Source organism: Cervus canadensis, chromosome 23 (genome assembly GCF_019320065.1).
Source record: "Cervus canadensis isolate Bull #8, Minnesota chromosome 23, ASM1932006v1, whole genome shotgun sequence".
Lineage (NCBI taxonomy): Eukaryota > Metazoa > Chordata > Mammalia > Artiodactyla > Cervidae > Cervus > Cervus canadensis.
Genome location: NC_057408.1, coordinates 13,309,682 through 13,332,084, shown reverse-complemented (window position 1 = coordinate 13,332,084; position 22,403 = coordinate 13,309,682). Strand labels below are relative to the sequence as shown.

The following is a 22,403-nucleotide window of genomic DNA, read 5'->3' as shown; positions in this document are numbered from 1 at the left end:
GGCTTCTCTTGGTGCAGAGCACAGGCTCTAGGGCACCTGGGCTTCGCAGCTGCGGCACAAAGGCTCGGGAGGCTCACGGGCTCCAGAGCACAGGCTTGGCAGATGCGGCACACGGGCTTAGATGCTCCACAGCACGTGGGATCTTCCCGGACTAGGGGTTGAACCCACGTCCCCTACCCTGGCAGGTGTTCTTTACCACGGAGCCACCAGGGAGACCCTGGGTGCTGTTTTTCTACTCTGGATTTCAGTTTCTTCATTGTGGGACCTCCAGGCAATTAAAAAAAAGCTTTCTTCAATGCTCAACTAGGCCTTTAGTAGATGCCAATTTCGTGTTACCAAGCATGTTTGGGTACTTGAGTAGCTAAGACTCCCAGGTTATAAAAGCCATAGCGCCACAAACAAAAATTCTAGTATCGTGTTTTGCAAATACTTTTTATTTGTTGAATAAAGGAGTATCTGTCGATATGTACATAAACAGAGAGAGCGAGCACTAGATTTAGAGCAAGAATATCTGGGTTCTAATATGCAAAGCCACTTGCCAGCTACGAGGGCTCAGGCCAAGAACTTAAATCTGAGCTCAGCTTCCTCGACTGCAAAACTAGGTTATTAGGACCTGTGCAGCCCACCACACAGGCTTATTGCAAGGTTCAAATGCAGAAACAAACGGAAAGTGCTATGAATACAACATAAGAGCAATACAAGTATAAACATAACAAGTAACAGCAATGAGTTTCAAGTTGAGGAATACTGAACCACACCCTTGAGTATACCCACATACTGATGGGAGTCGATACAAAAGGGACAAAAATAGCTGATTGCCAATGAGAATGAATATGCTGCCCTTATTAGCGGCAAGAATGCTGCAATACCCCCATAGCCCATCCCTGCAGTGAATCACTCCCTAAACTCCACAAAGATGTCAGAGACCCACCATCAAGAACGCTCTCACGAAAGCATGAGGGCCAAACGTCCCAGGTTTATTTACATACGTGAAATGTGTTTAATACAGTTAGGATGGGTGCGGTTAGTGCGTGACATCTGACAGCAGCAAGACCTCTCGAGGAACCGAACATTGACTACAGTATATCATGCAAGTATATCTCTATATACACAAAATAATTTTTCTTTTTAAAAAAAAAAGTACAAAACATGTTTAGGGATAAATACAAGATATAAAATGCAAAAGAAAACACGAAAACACAAAACCAAAAAAATATAACTCTCCCAGAGAACTATAAACATTTGGAAGGGACAGAGGAGTACCTTGGCTGCATTAAGAAAGCTGAACTACCCAATAGTAAAGGTACTTATTGAAATGGCTGAACTCAACTCAGGTGGCTCAGTGCGGAGGGAACGGCCGATGGCCACACGCCGGCTGCTGCATCGGGAAGGTGGAAATTGTGCATCCCAAGTCTAAGTACCGGGACCTTTTTAGCACCCAGAACAGGAAACGCCAACTCTTTAGACAGCAAAGGGTTAAGTCGACTGTGATTTTTTTTTTTTTTTTCCTTTTCCTGTCAAGAGCCAGAGAAATACTTGATATTTGTAGTTGTGTCGTTAATAGTTAATAAATTACACGACAAAAACGTTGACTATATAAACCTACTGGTCTAACACGTGTTTGTAACTTTTACAGTCTCCAGCCCTTTCTCCACTTCAGCTCCTTGTGCTCTTTCAGAAGCCAGCCTTGCAAATCGGCCCAGGAAGCTACCCGCGTGCTCTTCCCCTTTAGGAGAGCCTTCCTCCCCACTCTGAGGTGGAATCCATCCACGTCTTTCCTTCCTGGATGTCTGGCCCCCGCTGCCACCCCCTCGCTGGGAGGGAAGCGCCCTGCAAGGCGGCTTCCGACACGCCGGGCGGGAGGAGAGGCCACGGCTGAGCGCGGCCCTAGGAGCAGGCACGTTGAGTGCTAAGACACTTAAAAGTCCCTGGTGTTTTGAGACCTACAGTCACCTACGATTTATGCAATGAATTCTAAAAATTAAAAACACTAAAAAAGGCCCTGTCGGAGCCTGTAATTAGTTAACCCATTCAAAACCGTGACGTACAAAATGGTTTATTGGAATTCAGGAACTGCCCCTGTTGCTAAGAACTCTGTTTTAAAGAAACCGTACAAAAAAGAAAAACTAACCCAAATAAAAAACAAATATATATATATATATTAAAAAAAAAAAAAAGACAACCCAAGAACGAAACAAACAAAAATCTTCAAAACATTGTCCACTAAATACTGATACAAACATGTAACAAAGAGTATAAAAAGTTATTCGTTTAAATATATACAAACTCTTTTCAACTCAAATACTGTTTTTAATACTTATCGGGGAGGAAGGGAGGAGGACAGACAGGCGGCGGCGAAGGGGAGGAGGGAGAGATATTGCAGCAGCCTGGACGGCACTGTTAACTGGGATCCCGCGGCGTGACAACAACGTCTCTCTGCTCCCCATGTGGACCGGTGTGGCGGGCGCAGGTGGGGCGGCTATTTCTCGGCCGAGCTCACTCTTTTGGATTTGATGAAGGCCATGCCGTGGGTCCGCATGTGAGCGTTTAAGGCAGCTTCCGTCTCGAACGTCTTCGCGCACACTCTGCACGTTCGGTCGGGCACGGGGCCGTCGGCCGGCGCGTCCTCGGGCCCGGGCTGGCTCTCCGGCCGGCTCTCCTCGCCCGCCCCGTTCTGCTTGGCCGCCGGCTGCGGCTCCTTCAGCTTGTGGACGATGAAGAGGTGCCGCGACAGCGACACGTGCGACGTGTAGCAGAGGCCGCACTCGCGGCACTGCTGGGAGGAGCCGTCCGACCGGTGCTGCGGGATGTGCTCGTGGAACTGCAGCAGGTTCTCGGTGGTGAAGCCGCACACGGCGCACTTGTGCACCTTGAACACGTTGATCTTCAGCTTCTTCAGGGGCTGCGTGATGGCCCCTCGGGGAGGGCGGAACTCTAACACGGGCTCCTCCAGCTTCCGCTTGGGACTGGGAGCCTGCAGAGAAGACAGAACCGGTGATGCACGGACGACCGCTGGTGGGCGCCGGGAGCTGGGGGTGCGGGCTCCTTGCGGCCGTGTGGCCCCCGCCCCGCCCCGCCCCGCCCGAGGGCCGCCCTTTCCCTCTGCCCCGCCAAGGCGGGCTCGGCGCCAGGCTGAACGGGCGTCCTGCAGGGGCTGAGCAGGACAAACAGGCCCCCGCCCTCGGGGGATGCAGAGACAAACAGCGATGAGGGAGCCAGCCGAGCTTCACTCCACAGCCTGAGCTGGGAGGTCACACCAGGAAACGGTCCCGCTGGGAGCCGGCCTGCCAGGGTAGCTGGGGATAGGAGGGAGGCAATGCGGCTGCGGCTGCGGCTGGGGTCGGGGGAGGGCGTGGATGCGGCCAGGGAGAGGCGGGGGCAGGCGGGCTGAGCATCTCCTGGCAGAGTGTCCAGACCTGCACCCTTCCTGAGGGTCAGAGGAAGGGCCACCTGCGCTTCACTGGGGACAGTGAGGGCCCTTTCCTGCCCACTCAGCCTCCTTCTCCTCTGGACCCCTCTAATCCCTCCCTTCCAGCTCTCTATAACCCCAAGCCAATGGACACCTTCTCCATGACCATCCGGTTTTTCCACCTTGACCTAAAGCTGCCCCCTGTTTTTCCACCTTGACCTAAAGCTGCCCCCTGCATGTACATGCTTTAATTCCACCCCCCACCCCATCACTTGAGGGGAAGGATTACAATTTAATCACACACACACACACACACACACACACACACACACACACACACACACGGGCTGTTCCCCAGGGAACATTCCAGACGCAGCACAGTGCCAAAGACAGCATGGGTCTCTGAAATGTCCGCTGAACCACTGCCGTACTCCAATAGCACTTGGCACACACGCGCTTTACACACAGGCTAACACCTGTGCTGTTGCCCGCTTCAAGTTCACTGCCCACTGATACAGCATGAGTTTTTTATCTTAACCCTTCATCATTACAAACAGAAGCTAAATGGAATCAGTTTTGATTAGGTACCTCTCACAACCAATACATCAGCAATGCAAAGGAATCTAGATTCAAATAATTCCCTGGCTAAGACAACTTCTATGGGTCAACATAAAACTTTAATTTTTACATGTAAGTAGACTAATCTCTAACTTCCCTGGTAGCTCAGCTGGTAAAGAATACGCCTGCAATGCAGGAGACCCTGGTTCGATTCCTGGGTTGGAAAAATCCACTGGAGAAGGGATAGGCTGCCCACTCCAGTATTCTGGGGCTTCCCTGGGGGCTCAGCTGGTAAAGAATCCACCTGCAATGAGGGAGGCTGGGTTCGATCCCTGGGTTGGGACGATCCCCTGGAGAAGGGAAAGGCCACCCATTCCAGTATTCTGGCCTGGAGAATTCCATGAACTGTATAGTCCATGGGGTCACAAAGAGTCAGACACGACTGAGTGATTTTCACTTCCACTTTTCACTTTCAGATTGATCCCTAAAGGTGCATCTGGAAGGACATAGAAGAAATATAATAAAGGTTGTGTGTGAAGTCACTTCAGTCATGTCCAACTCTTTGTGATCCTATGGACAGTAGCCCGCCAGGCTCCTCTGTCCATGGGATTCTCTAAGCAAGAATGCTGGAGTGGGTTGCCATGCCCTCCTCCAGGTGATCTTCCCGACCCAGGGATCGAATCCACATCTCCTGGGTCTCCTGCATCGGCAGATGGGTTCTTTATCACAAGTGTCATCAAGTTACCTTACCAAAAAAAAAGTTACCTTTAAGAGCAAGATGAAAACTCAGGCTGAGTGCAGAGAGAATGTTCCTATTACTTAACAGCTTTGTGCATAGGCTGAATTTTTTAAATCATATAACCGCAGAAAATTTTTAACACACACACACACACACAAAAGGAGAAAGCAAGTCAACACAACATCACTGTAAAGAGAACACCTGCAATGTTTAACCTTGGTGTCTTCTTTTATTTCTGTCTCCTCCTCATTGGTGGCTTCTGTCATTTCTTTCAAGTCAAGATCCTTAATGCCGTGCATGAGCTGTATATGTTTCTCCAGCATCAACCGTTTTGTGAAGGTACGCCTGGAGTCTGGACAGTGCCTGTGGGGGAAAGACAAGGAAATAACCTACTTGCCATGAAAGGGCTCAGTGAGGAACGTGCTGCCTACAGAAGCCCTCAGTCGGCCCAGAGAGGCCAGATACCGATGGTTCAAAGCGCAAGAGCGGTGTTGCTATGAATCATCTCCAGTGTGAATGAAAATAAAAAAAAAATTTAAAAAGTGCTGCAGCTTTTGTTAAAAATTTTCTATCATAAATGAACTTGTGGTTGTGGGGAAGGGGCGGGTGGAAAGGGACAGTTAGGGGCCCGGGGTAGGCCATGTACACAATGCTGTATTTAAAATGGATAACCAACAAGGATGCACTGCACAGCCCAGGGAACGCTGCACCATGCCGGATGGCAGCCTGGACGGGAGCAGGGTTTCGGGGAGAATGGACACGTGGATGGGTGGCTGAGTCCCTCTGCTGCTCACCTGAAACTACCGTAACACAGTTAATCAGTTATACCCATATACAAATTGGTTTTGGTGTTTAAAAAAAAAAAAACAAAAACAGAAGGGGTCTCTGTCAGTTGTTTTTTTTTTCTGTCAGTTTTTGTGTTCTTATAGCCCCAGCCCAATTTGGTTCAGACAGGGCATTTATTTTCTGAGTTTGGTTAAAGTATGACTTAATTTGTAAATCTAGATGGCTGTGATTTTAACATGGAGAACACTAAATCTCAAGAGTTTTCTTTCCAGTGACTCAGAGTTCCCTCGGAATTTACGTCATGAGATGCTTTAACAGGAAGCAAGTCCCTGCCTGACTTCTTCACGCCTGTGTTAACAAGATTCCCGCTCACTCTGCCACGACGCAGACAAGACAGACTTGTCTCCCGTCAACTTTCTCATCAAAGCACAAATGTAATAATATGCATGGTTAGGGCCACAGTGCACAAATATGTGTGTTCAGTCGATTAAAAGGTAGAAAACTGAACAAATATCCAAAATAGGTCAATGATTTCAGTTTTCATTTCAGCTTGTGCAATTCCCCACTATAGATTACGATTACAGCTTTTCTTTGGGAAGATATGAATTTATCATTTTCTTAAACAGACCAAAACCAGGGAAACAGAAATTAATGACCATGGCAATTATGGTCACTCTTCAGCCACACATTATGAATAACCACTGCAGTGAAGGGAGATAGAAAGATCCTCACAACTTACGTAGAACCAAGTTCGCTGTCTTCAGAAAAGCTTCTGAAAATCTTACAAGAAAGACTGGCTCCCAGCTCTGATGCTTTCACGTTAGAGACCCTCTACAGGACAGCACCGGGAGCCAGCACCCATACCAGAGAACAAACGGAATGAGCTGGGCGATCCCGGCATTTTACTGCCTTCCAGGGACTCCACGGGGACACGAACCAACCTCTCAGAGGAAGGACTCTGCCATCCACAGCAGCCTTCCTTCCCGTTCTCTCAGCGCAGGGTTCCCTCCTAAATTCAATGACTCCATCAACGCAGAGTCAGCACAGACTGTACTTAGAGAACGTTCTCATCACACCAAAATCACTCCCAGCTTCAGGTTCACCGAAGGAGGGGCCCTGTTTTCCTACCCCAGACTCTTCCTGACTCACCACAACACCGCGAAGTGCAGCGATCTGGCAGCCAACCTCCCCAAGTCCCCCAAGTCACACGGACACGGACCCCTGCGTCCATCACGGCCACATACTTGCCACACGGCTTCCGTGCCGCTTCATGTTCTTTTATGAAAAGTGCCTTAAAGTAAGTAACCCTGTTACACCACCTCACTTCAGGCCTGCTCTGACTGAGTGGGCGGAAAAGCTTTCTTACTAATAACAACCCAACAACTTCCGCCTTTATATACCCAGAGGGGGCACCACGGGTGGTCCCCTGGGTGGGCTGGCCCCCTCGGCTCCTCTGGCCCTTCACCAACAGCATGTGTGGGCGCGAAGGACGCCGCGCTGTACCCAGGGGCGGACGTCCCGCCCGGGGCTGACGTCCCACCTAGGGCTGACCCCACGACCAGCCGCGTCTGAACCCAAGTACACGGACCAGCCCAACCGGCAGCTCAGCTGTGTGTAGGGGACCGCAGGGCCTCTCCTTCGGCTGTGTCCCTACCTGCCGGCGAGTCACTTCGCCAGAATTCTCAGTGATGAAACCACAAACCTCCGCTTAACAGAGGAACACAGGTGGGACTTCCCTGGCGGGCCAGGGGTTGGGACTCCACGCGTTCCCGGACGTAGCCCAGGTTCAATCCCTGCTCAGGGAACCAAGGCCCTGGCCGCAAGCCGCTCGGCAAAAAAAAAGCATAGGGAACAGATAAGAACATACAAAGGGTGGGCAAGGAACCACTCCTTTTCATTGTCATATTGCTAAAGCGCCACAAGCCAGGCAAGAATGGCCTGCCAAAACAAAATATAAACAAAGGAGACCCACACCCCGGGGAGCGGAGGGCGGGGAGATGGGAAGCTAACAGGGAAGCGGGAGACGCCTGTGGGCGCGGGGCCGCCCACGGCAGAAGCCACGACTTACGAGCAGGTGTAAACTTTCCTGATGCCTTTGTGCTTGATCCGGTTGTGGCGGCAGAGACTGTGGGACGAGCTGAAGGACTTGTCGCACTGGCGGCACGGGTGTTTCTTCATTTGCTTCGTCAGGAGAAAAGAGGGAGAGCGTCACCCAAGAGCAAAACGGAGCCCCTGGACGAGTTAAAAACCCTTCTGCAGCGTCTGAGCACCCCCACCGTTCAGCGACACAGTAACAAAGACTAAAAGATTTTTTTTCAAATTTTTTATTGAAGGATAGTTGCTTTACGATGTTGTGTTAGGTTCTGCCGTATGGCGAAGTGAGTCAGCTGTATGCCTCTTTTAAAGACGTAACAGAAGGGGCCGCCAGGGCCGGGGTTAGCACGGGGGAATTCGGTTGTAGTCGTTTAGAAACATAAGCTAAAGTAATACTTTAGCCGAACTCAGAAAATAAGTACCCCGTCTACACTGAATCTCTCATTTCTAGAGAATAGGACACATTTTATCATAAGGCTATTTTTTTTTCCTCAAAAACACTTGTGATGGGGTAAAAAAAAAACCAAACATGATTTTGATTCAACACAAACACCCAGATAGCTGAAATGAAAACATGACATCGATTTTCTCTGCATAAGAGATGTTATTTTTATAAAGCAGATAACCTAGAAAAACACAATTCTTTAGTAGATACCAAATATAGTCATTATCTCAATTACGATATCCAGAAAGAGCCTGTTTCCTTCTCCAATGTGCCATTTAAAATCTCTGGCTTAATTTTAAACACTTTTAGCTTTCCCCCCTAATAACTCATTATTCCGTATATAAGGAAAGAGTTTTCCAAGAAAAATTTTTAAAGGATACCATTTGATTATCTCAAGAACACAAGGTGAGCCCACTCTGGGGAACGTGCCTGAGGGTGTCTGTGTGCGCGCGTGCATTTGTGTACTGGGGGCTGGGGGCACACGGAAAGGCAAGACGGAGCTATCCAGAGACATCTCAACATCAAAGTGAAAAGTTTCCCACTTCGGCTAAGACATAATTGTGTTAATTCAACGATTCCCATGTGGAACCTTTGAAGTAAAATCAGTGACTTATCTTTAAAAACACATTCTTTGGGCATGATATGCACTGCAGTCTGGAACTAACGTCACATCACAAGGAAATTAAATCAAGAAAGAACTGTCGGCCTCGTGAATGGAACAAAATTTGGCTCAGCCCTCGTTAAAACTAAGGATGAAGTAGGAATAACAAGAAATTCTGTAACTATCTTTGGCCATCAGAAGAGATAAGCAAGCAGTTACAACCTATTTGATAAAGAAATGATCCGTTTTTAAAAAAATATTTTTACGTTAATCAGTTGGCAAACACGTCCTCACTCCAGCTGGTGAGGAAATGAACTTGAGGCAGCTGAGAGTCGGCTCTGGAGGCCCAGGTGGGGCCAGCACCTCTGCCCACCAGTCGTGAACCATGTGACGGGGCATTTCCCGACCTCACGAACACCCACCCCTGCAGCAGTCGGGGGGTCACAGCGGTGATGTCCTCGGAGAGGGTGCTGGGGAGGGGGGGAGGTTTGAAGGGCCAGCACAGTGCCTGGGATGCAGAGAGATCCTCAACATGCGCTATTTTATTAACAGGAAAGCTACACATCCAGGTTTCATTTTTTAAAAAGCGTCTTTTATTATTTAAAAGCACATTCCCTGGTGGTAGAAGTGCTTAGGACTCCACGCTTCCACTGCTGAGGACCTGAGTGTTCAATACCTGGTTGCGGAAGTAACATCCGTCAAGACTCGAGGCATAGCCAAAAAAAAGCAAAGCACCATGATGGGCATGAAAAAGTCTCGAACCCAGACAAAGGCCGAGCGGGAAGTTCCTTCTCCAAGTTAAAGAGGAAAGTTGTACCATAGCTTCCCAGTGGCCCCAGTGGTAAAGAACCTGCCTGCCAGAGCAGATGTCAGAGATGTGGGTTCATTCCCTGGGTTGGGAAGATACTCTGGAAAAGGAAATGGCAACCTGCTCTGGTATTCAAGGCCTGCAAAATTCCACGGACAGAGGAGTCTGGCAGGCTACAGTCCACAGGGCCACAAAGAGTTGGACATGACTGAGCACACCCACTTACATACTTCATATTGTTTTCCTAAGCATATCCCAGGGTTACATGCATCTATACCTCACCTCCCAGGACGCAAGAATGGTCTCTGGGGGAAAAGAGAGACGGAGGGAACAAAGCAAGTAACCAAATAGCACCTGAGACACCCTGCCCCTTCACCGTCATAAAAATTCTGATCACATTGAATAGACCATCCCTAGTCTCCTGGACTAGCACATGGAACCAGAGACGGAAGAGGCTTCCTTTAGAATAAAACCAGGAACAGTCGGTCATGAATAATTCTATGTTTCAATAAAGGTTTTTTAAAAATCTAATTTCTGTTGAATTTTTGTCCATGTAAGATGGACAATGTTAAGATCACCTGGGAGAGTCAAAACACAAGACATCTTTCCAAAAGCAAGACAGGGGCTTTCCTGGTGGCTCAATAGCAAAGAATCATGCCGCCAATGCAGGAGACACAGGTTCGACCCCCGGTCGGGGAAGATCCCACGTGCTGCTGAGCAGCTAAGCCCATGCCCCACAACGACTGAGCCTGGCCTCCAGAGCCGGGAGCCGCAAGGACTGAGCCCCGGAGCCGGCTCTGCAGCGAGAGAGGCCACTGCAGGGGGAAGGCTGAGCACCACGATGAAGGGGAACCCCGCTCCCCGCAGCCAGAGAAAGGCCCTCACAGCACCCAAGAGCCCGGCACAACCCACACATAACTAAAAAATAAAAGCAAGGCAGCTGCAGCAAATGATCATAAAGAAGGGAGGCAACTGAAGTGATCCTTTCTAGGCAAACAGCGGGGCGGAGGCCTCAGACACACGCAGCCTGGATCCCTATTATGGTGAAGATTTTAGTATGCTACTTCTTATTATGGCATATTTATGTTAACACAAAATCAAAACTGTAATAGAGAAATATCAATAGAGAAAGCCTCAGGAGATGATAAATGAAGAACAGCTCAGCTGAATCAATAATTACTATTTTCAAAAAAAGCTGACAATGTATGAGGTATTTCTTCAACATCTTCATGGAAAAAAAAAAACACGCAGAAATGAACTGTGCAATCCAAAAACAATGGGGCAAGGTTTCCTAAATGACTGGTGACAAGAAAATTACAAGTTTAAACCCCAGTTTCCATATCAAACCTGCCAGGTTCAGATTACCTAACAAAACAAATGACTTTCTTCTTTGTTAAATTTTAAATACTAACTTGTTTGAAGGTGCTTTGCCTAATTTATTTTCATAATTTGTATCTTCAATATTCTAATAGTTCCTACTGTTACTTTATGACACCAAAAGCAATTCTTGATCAAACAAAAGTGGGAAAAAATAGCATTAAGTATAAACGTCTATCATCATTCTATTTTCAAGACTTTTAAGGTCCTTTACTTCTTCCAGCTGCTAAGGCCGCATAAAGCTGATATTAACAGAACCAGGCCCTTAAGTGGGAACTGTATACTTAACTTAAATCAGAGAACAAATTGTGAATTGCAAATTATTTTGTCTTTAAATAGAATTTTTGAAAGAAATAGGTGGCAGGTGTGAAAATTTTGATGACTTTAGAGTAGAATATCGAACAACCACTTGGGTGCACTTGCTAGATTTCCTCCCTCATCTCCAATTCCTGACTCTCATCTTCACCTCCTGGAGGAAAGAAAGCGTCATCACTAATTCCTCTGCTCTGAACGCCCTGGCCTTGGGCTCAGGTCTGAGCAAAGCCCTTCTTCCCGGATGGCACTCAGTGGACATTCTGATAGCCGGTCCCTTCTCGTGACTTGGCTGGAAGGCCTCTTTCGGGTCTGGGGGACGGTGGAGAAGCGCCCACCTGGCCCGAGCTCCCCTTCTCCCAGAGGCGTCGGACTCACAGCCTCATGCAAAGAGCCCCCCCTGACGACCGTCACACGTCCAGACAGGGATCTGAGATGAGGGGGGCACTGGACTTCTTCCCAAACCACACTGACACGCGTCCTCCACCTCGATCACAGCACTTTTCACGAAAACGGAAAAGCCAAACCGCTTACATAACCTTAAGCCTATCACAACAGCAGCCTCTCAGAATTTAACTCCTGAAACTCTGAACCCTGTCGCTCGGAAACTGCTCCTGCACATAAACCTGCACACGGTGGTCAGAGATGCTGTAACACAACGTACGTGGGACACAGGTTCCAGATCACCGAGCCAGGCAGAATCCCGCAACGGCGCCCACGGCGGCTCCCGCCACATGAATCAGGGGCCTGCCGCGCCAAGGCTGCCAGTGACTCACTCGCTACAAAGAGCAGCACGCGCTGGCACACGTTCAGAAACACTTCCTAACACACTTCTCAGCACACGGCTAAGAAACACACAGGTGCTGCAGAAAGCGTGGCCCTTCAGCTTGGAAGAGGCCCGCGGTCTGCCTGTGGAAGGGAGCGCCAGCCGGCTCATCTGGAAACGGAGGGGAGCTGTGACCCCTTCCCCTGGACCTGTGTGACCCCCACCGGGAAACGGGGTCGCTGGTGGGGCTGGGAGGTGTGTGCACAAGGGTGTCGCGTGTGTCCCTGCACAACTCCATGTCACAGTTTTCTGGAACTCGCGTTTCTCAGGGATGGAATCACACACGAGCAAACTAGGAATTCACCTTCTGCTTCAGTTGTTCCCTGATGTAGTATCAACTGGACTGCAACAAATCTGTGTTTTCGACACAGACCTCATATTCAATAGCAGAACTGCTTTGTATATACAAAGACTTTTCCCTGCAGCACTCTGTCTAATGTGAAAAGACGCGAAAAAAAAATCTGGGTCCATCCGAGGAGGACTGGTTAAATAAATGATATGCACTTAATGGTACTCATCATGAAGCTGTAGAAAGAAGGGAAGCCCTCAAAGCGCTGATATGAAAAGAAGTGTAACATAAATGATGTGGAGACAGAACGAGGACACAAAATTATATTAATAAGCTGTGTTCTGTGAAAGAAAGCTGTGTTCTAGAAAGAGGTAACAAGGAGAACACGGATGCACAGAGGATGAGACAGGCGCAGAGAAACTTCAAGGGTTGGCAAGGGTAGGAAAGAGGATTTTAACTGTATTCCTTCATATTGTTTGGATTTTTGAACCATGTGAATATAACTCTTAAATTTTTTTTTTCTGTTGCCTCAAAATTTTACATCAGATTCACTGAGGGATTAATTTACAAAATGTAAAGCTCCCTTTTTAATGAGTTTTGAGAAACGGATACAGTTGAGTGACTGACACTATGAACAAGAGACAGAGCAGATTTAGGGGCTTCTCTGGCGGGACAGTGGTTAGGACTCTGCCCTTCCAATGCAGCGGGCACAGGTCTGATTCCTGGTCAGGGAACCAAGATCTCACATGTTGTACAGTGCAGCAGAAAAAAAAATACATATATATACACACACACACACACAGAACATTTCCATCACCCCCAAAACTCCCGCATGCCCCTTTAGAATCAACCCCTCCTTCCCATACCCAGCTCTTGAAAACCACTGGTCTGTCTTCCGTCCTAGTTTTCCTTTTCCCGTTTGTTGTGTAAATGGACCATGGAGTATAATGTGCGTGTCTTTATGAGCCTGGCTGTCATCTGTCACCGGCATGACACGAATGTGTCACCAAGTGTATCCCCTGCTGCTCGCTGGGGAGGAATATACTCCACTGCACAAACAGACCTCTGCTTGTTTATCCATTTGTCAGGCGAAGGATTTCTTGGTTGTTTCCAGTTTGGGGAAATTACTAAAGTATACAGTATAAATACTTAAGCTGTAAACACTCGTGGACAGGAAATATGATCTTATTTCTCTTGGGTAAATACCGAGGAGTGGGATTACTGGATCATATGGTAAATCACGTAAGAAACTCTCGGGGTGTTCTCCAGATGGCTGTACTCTTTTTGTTTTCCCAGCAATGGCTGAGAGCTCTGACGGCCCAGCAGCCTTCCAGCACTGGATGTTGCCATTTTACTTTACTACAGCCATTACAAAGGGCGGCTAGTGGCATTTCACCGCGGTTTAATTTGCATTCCTCTCTAATGACGAATGGTATTAAGGTAAAAAATTTTCAGTTGAAAGATTAGAACACCTTTTTTACATGGTGTGCCTCTGTCTCAAAAAAATAAAAGGTTTTGGTTTTTAAATTTTTATTTCAGGAGGAATCATATTTTCCTATAAGCTCCTTGAAAACAGAAGCTGTGGCTCATTCATCTTTATATCCCTGGCATTCAGCTTATGCAAACACTCAGGAAATAGTGTAAATGAATTTGAAAAAAAAAACCTGAACACACAACTTTCTACTGGAAAAATAAGAGCATGTTCTACAAAGCGATCACAGAATAACAAATGCAGGATAAAACACTGGACAGAGAGGAAGCACTGGTTGTTTCCAGAAGATAGGTGAGACACGGGCATGTCTGAATCTCGGTAAGAGCCTCGGAAAGATGCCGGGGCAGAGGCGGGGAGGCGGGGAGGCGGGAGGGACCCCTCACAGCGGAGGAGGAGCCTGTCCTCCTGGTGACCGTGGACGGGGCGCCTGCCCGCCGGAATCAGGGCCGAACAGGTGTGCCGCGCCCACAGCAGGGGCGGGGGTGAGGAGGGGACGGGAAACTGCAGAAGGCCTGCCTGGCAGCTGCCACGTCACAGTAAAGGCAGCGCCTCCAGATGCCACAGCCTGCACTTTCCTTCCCTTGTTGTCGCAGATTACAAAAATAACAAAGGCCTACTGCAAAACAGGTTAGGGATGGACGGAGGAGCCTGGCGGGCTACAATCCATGGGGTCGCAAAGAGACGGACACGACTGAGCGACTTCACTTCACTTCACTGCAAAATAAGAGAGTAAGATTGCTTCTAACCTCACCAGTTGAGGGGTGTTTTGTGTGCGCGTGTCTGACTCTTCGTGACTCCCTGGACTGCTGCCCGCCAGGCTCCTCTGTCCATGGGGTTCTCCAGGCAAGGGTACTGGAGTGGGCTGCCATGCCCTCCTCCAGGGGATCTTTCTGACCCAGGGATCGAACCCACATCTCTTACATCTCCTGTGTCAGCAGGCAGGTTCTCTAGCCACTGAGCCACCTGGGAAGCCCCAGCAACTGAAGTAACCATTATCAATTTCTAGCTGTATATCCTGCCCATGTCTTTTCTGGATATGCATGTTCATGTGTTTTTATAAGAACGAGTCTATACTATACACATTGACTTGTAACCTGGTTTTCTCAATTGTAAGGCAAACACAGCTACACATACTTTGATGATTCCATAGTATTCTGCCGTCATGTGGACCATAATTCATTGAACTATCCTCTGTTAATGATTTAGGTTGTTTCCACTTTTCAACTTTGACAATTTTCTGCTGTCAACAAATTACTCCTTTGGATAGAGTTCTGAAAAGAGACAAGACTGTCTAGTTTAGAAGTTGTAAAAATGTTCAGGCTCTTTTGACCCTTCTCGCCCGACTGTCCTCAGAGAGGACACCACCGATCTACATCAGTGTCCCTTCATCAGGAGTGCTCAACGTCAGGACACGCGCATCAACCCTGCCGGGGCGGCGGGCAAACACGCTACGGTACTTGCTTCTCCTCGGAGCCCACTGACGCTGGGCACCTACGCACACACCCCTGAGCCTCCCTGCTCCCCCGGGGGGCTGCCCCATCACGCCCTTTCTGGGGGGTGGCAGGGCGCGCGGGCGCAGACTCCAGGGTCTCCGGCACCACGCCGAGGGCTCTGGGCCAGCCAGGGGTGTGAGCGGAGGACCAACACGACCGGCAGAGTTCAGACGGGTCAGATGTGGAAGCAGCAAGCCAGGCAGGCGCTTCGGGGGAGAGATGGCATGCCCTCGGCTTGGGAAAACGGGTGACGCTGAGTGGCTGGATTTGGTAGGTCGCTGCCGAGTAGATTTGAGGATGGGCTGAATGCAGGCGACAGAGGACAGAAAAAGAGGGATCAAGCATCACCCCGGAGCTCTGACGCCTGGGCACCTGGTCGGGGCAGAGTTACCAGCTCCGCACTGGGAAAAACGGGGAGGAGCGGGCTCAGGGAAGGACAGGAAGCAAAATGGTTAAGTCACACTCTGGCTACATTACGTGTGAGAAGCCCGCTGGCCACCTAAGCAGAGACGCTCAGGAGGTGGTTGGGGGCACGTCTGGAACACAGGCAAGAGGTCGGGCCAGAGATTTAAACAGACCTGTGAGTCAGGAGGACACAGACGCCACCTGAAGTCGTGGGCCTGGATGAGACCCGTCCGAGGGTCAAAGGACCCAGCCCGTTCACGAGATGAGGGAGACCGGGAAGAGCGGCTGATGAGGCCAATGAGAACCGAGAGAGGCCTGGCAGAGCCAGCGCTTTATCGGGGACCACGCGGACGAGAGCCTCACCAGGTCAGCGAGGACGCCGGCCAGGAAGGCCAGGCCGGGCCCCCGGGCTCGGCGACGCAGCAGCGCTGGAGAGCGTGGCAGAGGCGGCTCTGCTGGTGGGGCCCTCCCCGGCGCGTCTGGTGGCTGAGGGTCCGGGCTTCCAGTGCAGGGGGAGCGGGTTCGATCCCTCGTCAGGGAACTAAGACCCCACAGGCTGCCCGGTGCATCAAAAAAAAAAAGAAAAAAAAAGTGGCTCTGGCAGAGCGGTGGGTTTAAAGTCTATATGGGAGAAGGAACCAGGGGACAGGAAGATATGAAATGATTCCAGGCAGATTTATTGCAAAGGAAGGCAGAGAGTAGGAAGTGGGGGTGGTGGTGGTGAGGAAAGCTGCTTCGTTAGGATAAGGGGACCAGGGCAGGCTTTACGACGCTGAGAAAAACGCAGGCGATAATGGACAAGCGCAACCACTCACCCAAGGGGTGAGTCTGGATGGAGCGAGTGATGGAGTCTGGAGGGAGAAGTCTGGTCAGCGAGGCTGGGTGGAGTGGTCACAGAGACAGGCTGTGGGGCTCAGAACCCAGAGTCACCCTCTGTGACGGGAGATGGCAGCGTATTCCACATCAGATACAAAAGGGCCTTTTCACTGCACCATCTCCTTACCTGTAAGGCAAAACCCAAGCTTCTGGGCTTTCTAGACGGTCCACGATCTAACCCTCAACCTGTCATTCTAGCTACATCTCCTGGGACTCCGTAAACCTTCTGTTCAGAGCCTCTCAAACCCAGGCCTTCCAGACCAGGACCCCTTCCTCCCCGCCCCGCCAAGATGGCCTTCCTGCCCCCGGGCACCCAGGGGACCCGCCCCCTCCGGCCGGCCCAGCTCTCAGCTCCCCTGACGGCCTCCCCATCTCTCCAGCCAGCTGCCTCTCCTCTCGCCCACGGCCCCCCAGCTACAAGCAAACCGCCGGAAACGCGCATCTCCACGTGCCCCTTCTCTCCCCACGCCCACCTGGCATTTCCTGCGGCTTCCGAGGATGAAGCCGGCCCACCTGCTTGCCCCCCCGCCCCCCACCGTCCCGGCCTCCCGCCACTCCCTTCCCGGGATGTCACGGTCCAGAACTACTTGCTGGCAGGCCCTGAGCGTGCCAGCCGCCTTGTAGCACACACCCATCCTCTGCCTGCTCCTCTGTACACAGGGCAGATTCCTCATGCACACCCTCGAGACCCCTCTCTGGGTAGCTGAGAGAAACACCTCTCTGGATAGCTGAGATAGGGTTTCTTATCTTCAGCCTTCCCTGGCCTCTCCCAACTCCTGCTGACTCCCTACCAAACAGTGATGCTCAAATCTGCTTCCTTGTACCTTAGATGTAAGTCTAATTCTCCTCTTCTATGTATCACACCCAATTTTAATTTTTAATTTCACTCTACCCTCCTCTGACTTCTTGGAAGGCTGGACTGTATTTTATTGCTCACTTCACTCACAGAGCCTCAGCGGGTACCGAGTGGAAACCTGAACTGAAAACATCTTTCACGCTAGCATTTAATTATATACCAACTTGTGATGCTCCTAAGACTCCTGTTTCACACCCAAGTCAAACTAGTTTTAGCTTCAAAAATACTTATCCTTTCTTTTTCTGCCCAATTGTAAGCATCTGCTGGGCAAGATTTATATTTCACACTGTGTCTGCACTCCCTCATAGCAAATGCTATGCAATTTGATAAATATTTATAGCATAAAAGAAAGATACGGATGGAAGTACAAACACAGCATAAAGCTAAACATTCCCAAAGTAGGAATGAATGGAATGGCCTCTTCTAAATAGTTTCAGAATTGCACATAATTCCTGTAATATGTAAGTATGCAGAGGAACCAAAGACTTTAAAAAAGAAATAGTATAGACTGATAACCTGAGCAGGTTGAAAATCTATAGTCTAATATGCCTCTTTTATAAAATAAATTAGCTCTGCTACAGGATTAAAATGTACTAAGGTTATACATGGGCTTTCCAGGTGATACTAGACGTAAAGAACCTGCCTGACAATGCAGGAGATGCAGGAGGCAAGGGTTCGAATTGGTCCCTGGGTCAGGAAGATTCCCCTGGAGAGGGAAATGGCAATCCGCTCCAGAATTTCTTGCCTGGAAAATTCCATGGACAGAGGAGCCTGGCGGGCTACGGTCCATGGGGTCACAGAGAGTCGGACACGACAGAAAACTAAGCGCATGCGTGCATGCACACACACACACACAAATTCCATATAAATTATAACTCAGTAAGTTGATTATTAAAAAAGAAATTCACTAAAGAAATGTGTAACATCACAAGCATATTATTAAATAAATAAAAGGTGTAATTTGCATTGTGAGGTTCTTGAATCTTTTCACCAGGATAAATAAAAATCAACACTTCTTTAATTCACTGATCTGTGAACAGATAAAACATAAAGAAGTAAACCTGCTTACCCACACCACCCATGCTCTTTTAGAAAAGTCTTGTACGCACACAAGTAGCCTACCTCTGTGATGTGGAATACTGTGGGTAGTTAATAGGTATTTAGATGAACACAGCACAGGAAACTCAAATTTCATACATGTGAAAGCATTAAGAAAAATAATCTTTGAGTACTAAACCATCCAAGTTTCTACAAATTCAAATTGAGTGGTTTGGTGGAAATATACACAGAGTATAAACTTAGACCAGAGACTGGCAAACCTTTTCCATAAAGGGCCAGATTATAAATATTTTAGGCTTTGCAGACCGTAAAGTCTCTGTTGCTACTCAACCCTGCCTCGTGGTTGAAAAGCAGCCACAGACAAGGACACACAAATGAATGGGCGTGTCTGTTTCAATAAATTATTTACAAAAACAGGTGGCTGGCCTGTGAAATCAGTTTGCTAAGACCGATTCAGACCCGTCTTGTATTCCATAGATAACAGAGCAAGTCTCAATCATTCAGAACCAGATCTATTTAACAGAGATAAGTAATCAATCCAGGTTTAAAAAAGAAAGTCAAGGCTCATAATATTGTAAACTAATTAGCCTCCAACTAATAAAAATAAATGGAAAAAAAAAAAAAAAAGAAAGTCAAGACTATAAAGTGAGAACGGTTTCTGTTCACAGGAAGTGCTCAGAACACGTCCTGCGGGCCACCAGGATCTTGATCGTCGAAGCGACAGCTCGGAAATGAAGCGCGTTCACAGGCAGGCGCTTCGGCTTGCTGCGACGCCTGTTTAAAACAACACACAAACTAAGTCTCCTACCTGGCTGTTCAGGCAAGCTATTTGCTGTTGGTACAATTTAAAAAGTAAGACAGGGAGCTGTAATAAACATAGAACAATGAAAGGCCAAACGCAGCGCAGATGGGAAACAAACGCATCCCACCACCGCGTCTGTGCTCAGAATCACAGCAGATACGAGGGCCCACGTTTGAAAGAACAGAAGTGCCGAGAGAAGGACTGCTGTCCTGACAGAGCTGTGAGAATCACGGCAACGAAACTCAGAGACGCCTGCCGGGGCGCCGTGAGGGTTACAGACCCTGACATGCCCCAGGCCTCCATCCTCCTGCGTGAACTCCACCAGAGGCCCTGCCCAGTAACTCCGGATCCATCACGTTTCTCTCTCCTTCACGTTTTCACAAAGAGAAAACCAGAACTGACAGGCCATGGGCTGGGTGCTGCTGTATTTTGCTAAGACATTCAGGGATCACAGCAGAGCAGAAAAATTCTGCGCTGCCCATTTCTTCCGGGTCTGGTTCGGTTTCCTCCCATCCTACTTTTTTTAAGGGTTTGTCCTTCATCTTCTGAGCCTCCCTGACTCTTGAAATGCATGCCCCCGGATGGGGGACACAATCATCCCTCTATGACTTTTGTTCTCAGAGAACTCAGTCTTTAAGGAGGGGACCACGGGGAAGGCAACACGGAGCGTTTCCCTTTTTAAATGTGTTTCTGGCCGTGCTGGGCCTTTGATGCGGTGCCCGGGCTTTAGCTGTGGCGAGCGGGGGCTCCTCTTTGCTGCGGTGCGCGGACTTCTCACTGCGGCCGTCTCTCTGGCTGCAGGGCACAGGCCCCGGGACGCTGGGGCTTCAGCAGTCGCAGCGAGAGGGCGAGGTTGCTGCATGTCCCCGGCTCTCGAGTACGGGCTCAGTACTCGTGTACGTGGACTCAGCCGCTCCACGGCACGTGGGATCGTCCAGGATCAGGGATCAAACCCATGTCCCCCGCCCGGGCAGGCAGGTTCTTACCCACTGTACCACCGGGAAAGTCCATAAAATAATTTTTAAAACTGTCTTTTTGCCCTTTTAAATTCAAAAGCAATCTAAATAGAAAAGAGGTCATTGTGAAAAGTTTTTCTTCCCCCTCTGACAATCACTGTTTTATGAAAGAAACAAATACTACTATAGAATAAAAAATTAAAGTAATTAAAACACACTCCCTGAAGGCCTAAGTACAATCTTTCTAAATAAATAAATATTTCCACAAATCAAAAGAGAAAAGAAACTAGCTATCCCTTTTAAAGATGATCAGTTTTCATCAGATGATCTGTCAGAACTTTGAAAGTAATTTTAGAACGTAAACAAGCCCAGATATCAAAGCCATGGACTTAGTTAAAGTCGATGATGGTGGCTTTCTCCTTAATCCCAGTCCTATGTCCCATCTTAATTTCTGTGGCCCTCTTAACAAACCACATTAAAGGGGCAAGCAGGCAAGTGTTCCCAACTCCCAAACCGGAAGGCAGGAAAGCACATGAGCCGCGGTGCAGCCCGCGCGGGCTGGGGGCAAACCGTCCGCTGCCGCAGGCCGACCTGGGTGCGTCCTGCTGGCAGTGACCCCAGGTTTGTGCTGACTCTGGTGTGTGTGGACATGAAGCAGTGACTTTGTGGAGTCCCACCTTCTTCCGACGACAAATCCTTCCAACTCCACCGGCAGCGCGTGGGGACACGGACGTGGCCCAGGACCTCCCTCCGCTCCAGCCCTGCCCGGGAGCTCCAGCTCATCTCCTGCCCCGCAACGGGAGTTTGTTCTCACCACGTGGGGGCACTGCTTCAAAGCCACATCCGACCTTGAGGCGGAGGGGAGGGCTCCCGGGTCCTTAAGGCAGCCTTGTGGGTCTGAAGTCTTCAGCTATAAACTAAACCCCCTGTGACCTCTGAGCCACCTCCCAGAGCCATCTACTTTTGATTCTCGCCAAGACAACTGAAGCCAGGGTGGCCTTGCTATTTCCTTTGATGCCCCCACTTTGGGAGGCAAAATCATTTTCTGGTTGTTTGGGGCTTCAATATAGTATCAGCTTACAGAAGAGGGTGCTAAATTCTTAAAACTTAAAAATCTGGCCTGCCAGCTGGACTTAGAAACACATTTTCCTAAGGAGGTAACAAATGGATGTTTGTTACGTTCCTGGAGAAGCACAGATAAGCGTTCTCACATCTTACAGCAACACTGAACCTATATTCTGAAGCCTCACCACCATTTTCTGCTCTGGTTCAATGAAGAAAACTAATTCCACAGTCACGTCACTTTGCTGACCAAGGTCCATCTAGTCAACGCTATGGTTTTTCCAGTAGTCATGTATGGATGTGAGAGCTGGACCATAAAGAAGGCTGAGCGCTGAAGAATAGATGCTTTTGAACTGTGGGGTTGGAGAAGACTCTTGAGAGTCCCTTGGGCTGCAAGGAGATCAAACCAGTCAACCCTAAAGGAAATCAACCCTGAGTGTTCATTGGAAGGTCTGATGCTGAAGCTGAAACTCCAATACTTTGGCCACCTGATGCGAAGAGCAGACTCATCTGAAAAAGACCCTGATGCTGGGAAAGATTGAAGGCAGGAGGAGAAGGGGACGACAGAGGATGAGATGGTTGGATGGCATCACCAACTCGATAGACGTGAGTTTGAGCAATCTCCAGGAGATAGCTCCTCTAAGGGAAGAGAAAGCCTGGTGTGCTGCAAGGGGTCGTAAGGAGTTGGACACAAACACAAACAAACAAAACTCCTGGAGCAAATGTGAGCATTTTAGGTCATAAAAGAGGCTCCTCTCCACCCCTAGTCCACGGCCCATTGGGCCTATACCTCCAGCTGCCTGCGGGGGGCGCCAGGGGCAGGGAGGGAGCCCGGGGGTGGGACAGGAAGGGACTGAGGTTTGCGAGAACCCAGGGGCGTGGGGGAGGGGCGGGGCACCGGTCCAGGGCAGTGGAGAGAGGAGACCAGCTCGTGGGTGAAGGCGAGGAAAGGCAGTCCCTGGCTGCGGGTGGTGGTTTCAGTGAGAAACGTTCTGAAGCCAGCAAGTCCCAGGACCTTCTTCCAGAACAGACGGACATGTATTTCTCCTGCCTGGCTGCAGGACCAGCCTGGCATCCAGGGAGCCTCCTCCACACCCCCTGAACCCCGAGCGACAAACAGCAGGCGCCCGGGGAAGCAGCATCTCCCCCGGTCTCCTG

At 49.3% G+C, this 22,403-nt stretch overlaps 1 protein-coding gene across 4 annotated transcripts in view; it reads right to left on the bottom strand.

Annotated features, from left to right (window-relative positions):
- Positions 1-416: 416 nt before the first annotated feature.
- The window catches only part of ZNF532 (zinc finger protein 532), a 105,444-nt gene continuing 83,457 nt past the window's right edge, over positions 417-22,403 (bottom strand). Inside the window, exons 8-10 of one of the 4 annotated variants that reach the window (XM_043444519.1) lie at positions 7,561-7,673; positions 4,922-5,069; positions 417-2,974 (exon numbers count right to left, since the gene is read on the bottom strand). In XM_043444519.1, the coding sequence (XP_043300454.1) occupies positions 2,480-2,974; positions 4,922-5,069; positions 7,561-7,673 (756 nt within the window). In that variant the 3' untranslated portion in view covers positions 417-2,479. The other 3 variants (XM_043444517.1, XM_043444516.1, XM_043444520.1) reach the window with 3 other exon arrangements.